This window comes from Solanum lycopersicum, chromosome 11, assembly GCF_036512215.1.
Source record: "Solanum lycopersicum chromosome 11, SLM_r2.1".
Lineage (NCBI taxonomy): Eukaryota > Viridiplantae > Streptophyta > Magnoliopsida > Solanales > Solanaceae > Solanum > Solanum lycopersicum.
This window is the reverse complement of record NC_090810.1, coordinates 57,788,385-57,801,070: the sequence shown is the minus strand read 5'-3', so window position 1 is coordinate 57,801,070 and position 12,686 is coordinate 57,788,385. Positions and strand designations below refer to the sequence as shown.

General features: G+C 29.2%; 1 protein-coding gene across 2 annotated transcripts; it reads right to left on the bottom strand.

Annotated features, from left to right (window-relative positions):
- Positions 1–90: 90 nt before the first annotated feature.
- LOC101266792 (aspartic proteinase 36) lies at positions 91–5,567 on the bottom strand. Of its 2 annotated transcripts, none has more exons than XM_004250948.4 (10): positions 4,945–5,567; positions 3,657–3,786; positions 3,282–3,529; positions 2,957–3,184; positions 1,912–2,074; positions 1,695–1,768; positions 1,493–1,589; positions 1,160–1,226; positions 670–741; positions 91–537 (listed from the first exon to the last, which is right to left on the bottom strand). In XM_004250948.4, exons 1-10 carry the CDS (start codon positions 5,190–5,192, stop codon positions 365–367), a joined length of 1,500 nt encoding a protein of 499 aa, XP_004250996.1. In that variant the 5' UTR covers positions 5,193–5,567; the 3' UTR covers positions 91–364. The 2 variants fall into 2 exon arrangements, with proteins under 2 accessions (XP_004250996.1, XP_010313317.1); XM_010315015.4 differs by having other exon boundaries at positions 3,282–3,532; positions 4,945–5,529.
- Between the last annotated feature and the right edge of the window lie 7,119 nt (positions 5,568–12,686).

Sequence of the window (12,686 nt, the reverse complement as noted above, 5' to 3'; positions counted from 1 at the left end):
TGTAAGTGTGTGTCCAGGTTAATTTCAAAGAACTTCAAAATATATCCCTTGGTGATAAAAGACAAATACTTTGACATTGGCCAAAAACAGTTGGCTGAAGAAATATTTAACAAAATTTTCATTCAAAATCAAATGGTATTGTAATACATGTGTTGAAATCTACTTTACAAGAAATTTAACCACTACATGAGTATACTATTTGTGGAACTAGGACACTGTCTGAACAAACAACAGAACTAGGGCTACTACTATAAAAGAAATCTAAATCTTTATCGACCGCGGTAAAATAAATAACTATAGTAGGACAGCGGGCTATACAAAAATGAGAAAGAATTTAACAGTTGACTTCCACAATACCAAACTGTTACAAGAATGAGTAAGTGCCGAAGGCTAATGCTTGCAACACGAAAGTTAGAATGACGCTTAATAGCAGCGTGTAAGGGTCGTTACGTGGTGAACTGTTACCAATCTGTCCTGCATTGACATACTCAGTTTTCCCTCTGCTCGTGGTAGCAGAAACATTAACAGCTTGCGAACCTGATATTTAAATACATTGGACAATGGAACGTGTCTTAGCTTTACTCGACAACTGACTAAAGTTATATTGTATGTAGTATTGATGTGATCTATAAAGTTTGGTCAAAGATTGAATGGAGTTAAATTACTTACAATCGTAGTTGGCCCATCCAATCCGTTGTCCAGCCAGATCGTAAACTATAATCTTGTCTTTTAGAACAAGGTCTGCACAAATATAAACATATGAATCAACAAAAACGAAGAGAAGGAGAATGTGTCCATCTAAAATGGCACAATCCTTAAAAGCAAATGCTTTGTTTGTAAAACGTGAAATATCGAATAGGAATTATGAATTATGAATCATGAAATGATCAAATAATGTACTGGCAAAACCAGTAGACGGTAAAAAAGAGATCCTGGAGGTGAAACCAATAATGGGCATGAATCAGGTAAACTCGTTAACATTTATGCATAGATTCTTCTGGTGCTTAAATTTTTTCTGTGATAGTCCTTTAGAATTACAGGACGTAAACGAATCTGACTTAACCAATTTATCTCAGCAAGTGGAAATCAATGAAAGAGACGGTATCATGAGAAACACGAAACGAGGGACTTATAAATGAGATCAGATGCACGGGATTACCTCCTAAAATTGTCAATCCTTGACCCGGAATTTTCTGAAAGCCCATGCACCAGACAGCAGCACCACCCTACAAAAGCATAAACTGTACTGAGTGAAAACTATTTTGATGTGATAGATTACTTTTTACAACTAGATTGGGGGCACTAAAAGAATTACATGTGATTGGTGAACATATTGGAATAGAATACGTGACAAAGTAATAGGTAGCGACATATGACGAATATCTCATGCTTCATAATGAATAGCCAAACAATAATTGGAAGTAAAGCTTTGAGCAGGTCAACATGCTTAAAAAATACTCTTATTAACGACTTTGAAGAAAATTTGACTTACAATGGAGTTTTGCTGTATAAGGTAGTCGTCACCCCTTAATACCATTGTTGCACCACCGGCAAAGTTCAAACTCACCATGGGAAATATATCACCAACGCTGCACAAAAGAAAAAAGTACTAGTCAAAATTTCAGTACAAACCAAACTAAACCATCAGGAGAAAATGAGACTGGAAGCCCCAAAGTTCAATTTTTATAGTAAACCTGGAGGTGGTTAGATAACACTGGTTTCCCCTGGCAACAAGAGGGCGCACATTCTGTGAAACAGCCTGACTGACCTGCACGAACAAAAGATTACGAGTTTATAAGAAGCATTCACAATGATATAGTTGATACTGCTGAAATGGATTCAAGTACACCGTGAATAATCTAAATCTCAAATGCAAACAAATCATAAGATACGTTGAGTAATATAACTTACAGCATTAACAAAAACTTCATAAGCTTCTTCAGCAAGATAAGCCAGAGTTGTTCCGGAATCAACTATGGTTCCCCTGTTGCTTGATGTTTCAAATACTTGTGGACTAATGGCCAATGTCTGCCCATTGAGAGCAATAGTCTCAAGATTCAAGTTGTAATGTGGCCTGGTGAAAGAGAAAAAAAGTGGACACGTAAGTCAGGATATTTGTGAAAAAACAGAGGCAGCTGACAAATGGTCGGTCCAATTCATGTTTATAACCAACCACAAGGAATAAGTACACAATTCAGGTTGTGCATATTTACTTTGGGCCAAAGAATGGGAAAATCAAAGCTCTATTAGCAGAGGTTATACATTAAATATACCGTCTGATCACATTTCATTGGAAGCTCGATCAGTTTCAAAAGTCCATATAGTAACAACGATTATAAATTAATCAGGAGCGAGGAGTGCATAATTCAGCTCCCTGGGAAAAGATATATGCATGATTACAGGGAAAACAAAGCTCAAATTACTAACAACGTAAAAATATCAAATATATCCCCACCTAAATTGTTAAGCAAATCTTCTACTACCCAGCATCAATTATTTAAATTTTTACATCCCCATTTTGCCTTTAATGATATGCTCTAACAAGAACCGACATGGCTTATCGTAGACTCCACTAGACACAAAAAAGTACTTTTATACTAAGGGACCTTTTTGTAGTTCCGCCAAACAAATTGGGCCGAAGTAAATTTTTTCTTAAAAATAACTATCAGATCTCAAATTCAATAACTGTACATATAAATCAAAGAAAAGAAACTTCACATAAAGATATACGGGTAAGAGAACTTATTAGCCAAATGTGTAACTTCCGCTGCTTCTCTTTTTATCATCTTAGATGAGATTTAATTAAAGGACTACCAAGAATACCTTTACTATGCCAATATTTGGCGCAGTTCAGATAGCTTTGCAAGAAATTTTCGGAAAGAAAAACTGGAAGCAGTCACGAACACCAAGAAAAGAAATGAAGTTACGCAAGCTCGCCATGAAAAAGATAACATACTGTGATGGGACAAGTGGAGTGTAAACTAAATTTGGCTCCACAATCTGACCTAGCACCAAGATACCACCCCCGCCATTACTTCCTTTCAAGCAATGGGAAAACACATTCGGGGTCACTCCTTGGGAGGAAAGTTGTGCAATAACCGACAAGCCCTGCTGCCCGAATCCAAAGATCCCATCAATTGCTCTGTCGGGTTTAGTTAGGTCACCTGTCTGTGATGTGCTACATCTGTGTCATAAAATCCAAAAGACAATAAGGTTAAATACTTACACGTAACGGAAGTAACATATGATATCTCAAACAATTAAGATGAATTATAGCTCACCCAAAAACAACAGGAGCAGACGAGTTTGTCGTCAAAGAATTCCCCACGATTGTATCAAAATGCATTAAATCTGCTACATAATAACCTGATGTCCCACTGCCATCACCATATTGGAACGTATAACCGCACTGATTTCGGGTAGAACACCCAGAGTCGGAAGATTGTTCTCCAAGAGCACATCTTTGGTCTGAACATGAGATCGGTCGAGCTGTTGATGAGCTTGATGGATCAAAGAATTCTAACTGAATCTGCTATGAAAATCAAAATTTAATCATGCGCTCTATTATTACAACTGTATGCTCAAAACCAAAATCCCCCCCCCCCCCCCCCCAACACACACACAAAAAAAAAAAAAAAAAAATTTAATATCCAAACCTGAAGTCCACTAGATGTTGGGCAACCATTACAAGATGCACAACTAACCCACAACACATCACTTCCAGTATCAATCTGTACATAGAATTCCTTTGGAGGGGAACCCAACTGAACTCTTGTAAAGTAAAGCCTGAAACAAAATCATATCCTCAACTAACATTCACTATGATGGATACATAACTTGTAAATTAATCATCAAACTGCTACAAAAAATGATGAATGCCACTACATCAGTAAATTAACAAAAAACCAAGAAAGATAACGTAAACAAGAATTCCAAAGCCACAAATCCATCTTAGTGCATACTCAATTACCATTGCCACCATCCCAAAGCCACTGAGGGAAAGGGATTGAAGTGCAAGTATTAATACATATACAACTAACAAACCCAAGAAATAATCAACGAAACAACCTTTACCGATTACCATTGCCACCAGTTCAAGAGTCTTCTTGTTTTCCTTCAATTCTTAAAAAATAAATAAAAAGAGAACTACCAAATTTCCAATATACACTTCTGCCAAAGGAAGTACCCAATACTAGTGAAATCATCAACAAAAGAAAACTAGTTTATCAGCTAATTTCATGAAACAGATCGTTAAGAATAGTTCTTGAAGCTAAAATCATTTTATCATCAATAATATGCAAACAAAAAGTCCAAGACACTTCTTTTTTCCTTAAAATTCTTTAATAAAAAAACAAAAAAGAAAACTACTCAATTCCAACATAAACTTCTGACAAAGAAAGTACTATTAACTATCAGCCAAATCAATTATCCCCTCCATTTCAAATGAATTATCTTACTTTCCTCTTTAGTCCGTTGAAAAACAACAACATCTCTTTCTCTTTTCGGCTGCTTTCTATTCTAACTTTCCATATGAAAACCACAGAAGTAAAGACCATTTTAGTACATTCTAAATTTCTTTATTTCACCATGAATAAAAAATTTCATTGCTTTCTTAAACTCCATACTTGGGAATACTTCATTAGCTAGATTTCATGAAACAAATAGTCGAGAACAGTTATTGAAGCTAAAATCATAATATCATCAATAATATCCAAACAAATAGCAAAAATACAGTATTTTTTCCTACAATTATCAAAAAAAGAGAAACTACCAAATTTCCAACACAAACTTCTAACAAAGATAGTATTCACTATCAACCAAATCACCAAATAAAACTGTAAATTTCATAAAAATCTCATCAAGAACAGTTATTGAAGCTAAAAGAATACGTTATTATTAGCAATACACAAATGAATAAACACAAAATAGAGTTAAAAAGAATACCCAACAAGAAATGGATCATAAGTGCCTTCAACTGGAAAATCAACAACCCCATTAGGAAATTGCTGCAAGATTCGTCCATGTCTTACTCGGTCACGCGCTTTCAGTTGACTCAATTCAACTCCATGACTCGTCGGAAAAGCCCTTTCTAACTGCAACGTCATCGTCATTCCGCCGTCACCCACCACTGCCGCCGGCGCCGCCGGAGAAATTACAAATAGAAACACCAAAAACACCACCGGTGACAACATACTCTACCTAATTAATCTCACCGACAGCTAAAATTTTATCTATAAATTGTTCAAGAACATATCAACAGGAATTTTTTTTTTTTAATCTATTATATTTATAAAGAATGATTTTTATTTTTTTTTTTAAATTTATTTTTTGTATGAATAAAGAACAAAGAGAAGAATAATAGAGGGAAAAAAAAAGTGCTCTGTTTTTGCTGCTTTTGAGAGAAAAAATGAAAAAGAAAGTGAAACGATAACAGAAGTTTCCCAGATGATTCTATATATATATATATATAATATATATATTTTTTATTATTTTATTTTATTTTATTTTATATTTTTAATACGTTATCTTACTTCAATAACAACGTATTTAAATATAATATTTATATCAAATGAGTTCTATGAATAAAGTGATCTCTTAATAAACGTTGTGTTGTAGATAAATATGATATAATAAAATATAAATGGCTTAAACTGATAAGGTATATAATTTAAAATAAATTAAAATTAAATCATCATGTGAGTTATTATTATTTTTTAATCTTGTTATTCTAATTCTTTATTCCTCTTGCGTTAGTTGAGGAAAAGTTTAATTTTATGGGATTTAATTAGATTATACTCTGAGGAAAATTTTATATTATTTTTTAATTACATTGGGATCGTAGATATTCTTATTATCTCTGGAAATTTATTCCTTTATTCTTTGGATTAGTAGACATTATAATAAATATAATTTTGTAACTTTTTTAAACAATTAATAAAAGTAATATATAGTTGAAAACAACTAGACTTCTTGTTTGCTCGAGTAGAAATATATATATATTTTTTTCATTTCTCTCTTCGATAAAATAGAGATTTGTAAATTGTAACATTATGTTTTTGTATTTAATTTTGTTTTCGTGTCTAGAGAGTTGGAGAGTTGTATTAATATATTTTTAGTAACGTTATTTATTATATGTTTTTTTTTTGTAATGCTTATTAAGAAATTAAGTTATTTTTATTTATTCTAAAATTTCGTTCTTCGATAAAAACAATTACTAATGTTTATATGATCAACATATGAATACGTATCTTACATCTTTTGTGGTGTAATTATTAACGCGAAATATTTGATAATCGAAATATTCTTAAAAAATAAGTTAGTGAATTTATTTCCTGTTGTAAATGAGTAAGGTGGTAAAGATGGAATGTTACGGGATATATTTGTAGGATATTGTTGAAAAACAATGCAATTTAATTAGGACATTATATTAAAAAAAAATGCTATCCATCGAGCATAATAATAATTAAAGTTTAATTTTTCTTCGGTTGCTCCAGAGAGAAATATTGTATTATTGTTCCACTAAATTGTCATATTGCATGAGCTGTTTCTTTATTAGGGAATATATAAATATAATTATAGTAATTTTTTATTTATGACACAACTCAAATGTGGAAATATTGAGCTTGACAAGTGACAACCATGAAATCTATAATTATCTTTCACAGATTTATATTAAGAAGAAGACAATCAAAATGCATTGTTTGTTTAAGTTACCCTCTTATATTACATTAAAAAAAAAATAATACCAACCAAAATTTACAAAATGAAAAAGAAAAAAGAGAATCACAACTAGATAGTAAAATAATACTTTAACACACAGGAGAAGAACAAATAATAAAAAGATAGATCGAATAATAGTCCAATCCACTAATAATATTGAAGAAAATCTCACGAAAAAGGTTGAATATTTTTATTTAACTTGTAAGTTATATAATTAAAGAAAAATTTCTTTTTATTTCTCAAAAGAATATTTTTGTAACGCTAGAGAGGACTCTTCTACATATTAATTATGATATTTATATCACTTTTAAGTTGTAGATCTTTCTTTTTTTTTTCCCTTCATGTATGTGATAAATATTAGTAATCAATTTTTCTAGTAAGAAATATACCCTCCGTTATAAATTTGTGGGCATAATATAAAATTATGTCCTTTAATTTGGCTTCGAATTATATTTATACTCTTTAACTTTGAGTGTGCACAAGTAGACACTTAAACTTGTATAAAGTTGAGCAAATAAACACACGTGTCTTACATGTCATTTTTTATCCTACGTAGTGTCCTACGTGTATTGTGCATGTAGGATTCATGTGTTTATTTACTTAAAAGTTGGACAGTTAAAATATCTGTTTGTACATTATGAAAGTTGGAGGTCAAAGTTAAAATTTAAAGTTAAATTTAGAATTTAATATATGTATTATGTCTAAATTATTCTGATTTTTGGTCATTCTATTCTAGAATATTAATCATATGACTCATCTTGAGTTTAATAACGTTATTCCCTTTGAATACAGGATTTATGAATATTTTGATGAAATTATTGTACTTCAAACTCTTTTAATTATTTACTCAAAACATGTTTATTTCTTTCTTTGTAATTTTATGAATATAACTAAATCTCTGTCATTTGTTATTATTGGCTTAAACAAATTAAAAGAAAGGATCTTTTGGCTTGTGCTTGAACTAAACCCCTTTTTAGAGTTTTTTTTAAAGAAAAATATTAATTAATTAATTAACATATGAAAGATGTGACTAAATGGTTTCTTCTTCTTGTTGCTAACTAGTATATATGGTTCACTTTTATTTAGTCCCATTGTGGGGACAACCCTCCATGCTAAGGAAGTTAAACTTTGATCCAAATAATGGTCAATTCAAAGCTTAAAAAAGTTTACTATAATATAATTATTATTCCATATTAGTAGCTCAAACTAAAAAATTAAAAAAATAATAAAGAACTTCTCTTTTACATATTGTACTTTAAAGTGTTTTCAACCCAAAGTTCAAATTTTGAGTTCTTGTTGTATGACTACTTAGCTTTTTAACAAAACTAAGTGCTCAATTATTTGTATGTTTTAACTTTTTTCAAGCTACTTTATTTGGCTTTTTCTCAAAGAAAAAACAAAATAAATTAATACCCACAAATCTCTATATACTTTTTCTACATTATCTTACATTACTTTTGCAATTGTGGGATTATGTCCTTCAAGAAATAGTAGGATTAAAATGCTATTGACTATTGTGCCCTTTGATAGCTTTGCAAAATTTTGGGATCAAGATTCTTGGTGATCAATAAAGGTGACAAATGAACAGGTTGAATTGAATTTGAGTTATATATCAGTTTAAATTTTAATCATTTAAATGAATTGAATTAATAAATAGACGAATCAATAATTAATCCAAATTTTAACGGATTTGAACATATTATGACTTCATAAGCTAGTTTTCTACTTCTTGTGACTACTATGTCCTTAGTAGCTTTGCAAGATTTGTAATTTCTAATTAAAACCAAATGTTCTTTCTTTTCTTGACTTACTTTTGCTTTGTGCTTTACAAAATGAGGGCTCTCTTTTTTGAAGAGGACTAGTGGAGTAAGAGGACTACCCACTCAACTTAATTTTTGAATTTCTTTAAAAGTTCCATTGAATTTGAAACTATGTAGATTTTATTTGTGTTGACCTAAAAAAAATAAATAAATAATTTCGATACGAAACAGAAATACAAGATTAAAAAAATTAACTAGAAGTTCACCACATACTTTTTTCCAACAAATTCTTTTACTTAAGATTTATGTTATATTTGATGTCACTTAACAATCTACCAACAAAAAGAAAGTGGTGAAGTTTATGATAATTTGAAGGGGAAATTTTACTCAAATAAAAGTTTGGGAGTCAAAGTGTCAATGAGAATAACTCTTTTGATGACACAAAATTTGTTTCATATTATATTATCTACTTTTTGGGGGAAAAAAGAAGCTAATGTATGGTGACAATAGTCATATTTGTGAGAGATACATAAAATAAAAGGAGCTATTATCCATCTAAAAAATGATTGAAGATCTATAGCAGCCAAAAAGTATTTTTCAAAAATAAAAAATACAATTAAATGAAGCTATATATATATAATACTCGAATCAACTTACATTATATTATTAGGCCAAACTACTTCACCCTTGCTAATTGCTATATGAGAGATTAATTAGTCAAACTTTTTTTTTTTACGACGAGGGAAACTTGCAGTCACTATCCTTTTGGGTGCGCACATGGTAAAATTACGCTTCTATGCAATAGCTCGTAAACTACATAGGAGAGGTAACCCCCACTAAGCAAGTCTGATGCGACGAGCTCGATCTAGAAGGCAAACCCCTTGCTTTCGCTGGCAAGAGATTTCAAAAATCTCCAACATGAAAGTCCCAAGCTCAAACCAATGGACCAATCTGAAGGTTGATTAATCAATCATCTCTTCCAAAGAAAAGTAAAATAAAACAAATAAAAAGAGAAGAAAATAGAAGAAGTTGCTTTCTAGAATTCAAAATTCTATATATCAACAATATGATAAATTATCAGTATATCTTAATCTATTATAATAATTAATATTTATTTTAAGTTAGATAAGTAATAAAAAATATCAATATTGAATAAAAGTATTAATAATTATCTCTTAAATGACTTAATATTGTATGATTTTTATATCATTGATCAATATAACTTATAATCTAAATTCTAATTTACGACGACTTTACATTTTCAATACGCAACTGCATAGTTTGTTTCTTACTTTAAAAACAAATCTAATAGGTGAAAAGATTTAAGTCACGTATGTGATGACATAATTGAGATAGGTCAACATATATTCTAAGTACAATGATAGAAGTGACTTATAAATAGTAGAGTTGAATTTAAAATTTTATTTTTTCAAAAAAGTAAATGAGTTGTAATAAAATTTATATTTCTATATATTAATAGTAATTTTTTAAAAATAAATAAACTTTAAATATAGAGTTAGATCTGAATTCGACGGTAACTTAAGCTTTGACTACTCTTCCTACGTAAGACATAATCAAAATGTTATAAAGTAGAAAAAATTTGATCAAGTAATGTTTAAATGATCTTATAAATTTATATGTGTATTATATAATAATTTATGATTGAGATCCATTTAAATTATATATTCATTTTAATAATAAAAACAATAAAGTCGTCAACTATTTTTTTTAAAAAACTATTAAATAAAGCAATTAAGTGTACCCTTGATAATATTCTCAAGAAAAAAATAAGATTGACGGGAATATGTGAACTTCCCGACTTTTTTATCCGCCAAACCTCTTACTTGAATTAAATTTTTAAAATTATATTAATTTTAAGAAATTCGACATTTTTGAAGAATCTGAGTAAATATAATTTCATAATTATTTGAAAACCTCCAAATAAGTTTTTTTTTTTAAAAAAAACTTTGTTATCATCTTTAATTGAATTATTATTTAGAACTCAATGGTTTTTGTAAGTTTGATATTTTTTTGGATAGTACTTTAGAATTTGGAGAAAACATGTGTAAAATTAATCCGGAAGAAGTTTAGTGGGTAAAAAGTTGGAAGTCCACGTATTTCCGTCAATCTTAATTTTTTTTTTGAAAATATTAGCTTGGGTACACTTAATAACTTTATTTGATAGTTTTAAAAAAATAAAAATAATTGACAACTTTATTATTTTTATTATTATAATGAATATATAATTTCCATAAATCTCAATCATAAATTATTATATAATACAACACTGCCTTTGATTCATATTAATTGCTTTTTTTTGGTACATGCAAATTTAAAAATCATACAAATAATACTAATTTACCCCTAGGAATATTCTTTTTTTTTGAAATTTTACACACTTGTTTATACTTTCAATAAAAATAATTAGTCTTTCAGGAATTAATTTTTTTTGGAGGGTAATCATCTACATAAATAACTCGTGATCAATTTCGCTTTAATGCCTTTTAAGTTGTGTATATTGTATAGGTTTTGTGGCCGTTTTGACGGGCTTAATAAAAGTAGCTTTAAAAAAGTACTTTTAAAAGTGCTGAAACTTAATTTTAAAATAAGCAGTTATGCGTTTGGATAAAAGTGCTGAAGTTAAAAAAAAAGTTATTGATGTGTTTGGCAAATAAGTGCTGATAAACAGCTTTTTAAATTAAAATGTCTGAAATACCCTTAAAAGTTGTTAACATAATAAAAGTTAATTAATTTATATTTTATAGCCATAAATAATTATATTTTGCTATCATTCACATATTTCTTTCTCATCACAAATTATTTATAAGAGGAATATAAACTTATTATAGATTTTAAAGATATATAATTTGAATAGATTAAAGAACGATTTAAGATTTTATTTTAGTTTCATCCATAGGTAATAATAATTGTCTATCATTTACATATTTCTTTATTATCACAAATTATTTATAAGAGGAATATAAATTTTTATTTAAGTTATATGTGCAACTTATTTTACATTTTAATAATATATAATTTGAATAGATCACTTGAAAGATTTAAGATTTATTTTATTTTCATTCATTAGTAATAGTAATTGTCTATCATCCACACGTGAAAAGGGAAAAATAGAAGAAAGAGATGTTAGGGTTATGTGGGTAATTTGGAGATTGTATAAAAATATTAAGGGCAAAAAGGTAAAAATGTGGTCAACTTAAAACAGCTTATAAGCTGAAAAAAAAAGCACCCCTACCCCAACTTTTAACTTTTGGCTTAAAATAAGTTTTTTTTTTAACTTAAAATAAGTTGTTTTGAGTATTACCAAACAGCTAAATAAGTTAAAAACCAGCTTTTAAGTCAGTTTGACCAGCTTTTAAGCTGAGCCAAACAGGCTCTTTGCCTAGTGTGATTGATTATACGCTATTACACAATGGAGGGTTATCCAATGCGCACAAAATGAAGGGTAGAGACTGTGACAGAAACTGCAACAGTTACGGGTTATTTCGAGATTCAAAAAATTCAAATAAAATAAAATAAAGACAATTACTTGTAATGGTAAAATGAGAAAATTAAATTAATTCTATTTTAATTTTGTAATCAACAAATAATTTGAAACAACTATTTATGGTAGTGTGAACAATTAATATGAGACAAAGAGAATACACTTTTTGTCTACATATTATCTTAAGTTTGAGACCCGAGTATAACATCACCTCTAAAGATGTACGCTTTACCTTTCAAAATTAAATTTTCTAGTAAAAATCAGATTAATTTGGCTTGATTTAATACAAAATCACCTTTGATAATGCACACTTTACTTCCCAAATTAAAATATTTCTACATAAATTCAAATTAACTCAATTTTAATACGAATCTAAAAACTAAATACCAAAAAGGAATAGGAATTTTCACTCAAGTCTTGTATTGTCTTGTACTCTTTTTAGGGGTGAAAGAATCAAAAGGAAAATTTGGAAGATAGCACAAGGGTTAATGAGAGACATAGGACAATTGAAGATACAATAAGAAATGACAAAAAAAAGGGACATAGAATAATTGAGAAAGAACTATACTACCTAACAAATAATATATTGATTGGAACTATACTATAAAATTTTTTAAATGAAGAAGGTCCCAATTTATTTTTGAAAATTTTCTGTGTTCTCCGTTAATAACTTTATTGATACATATTTTATTTTGAATTCATAC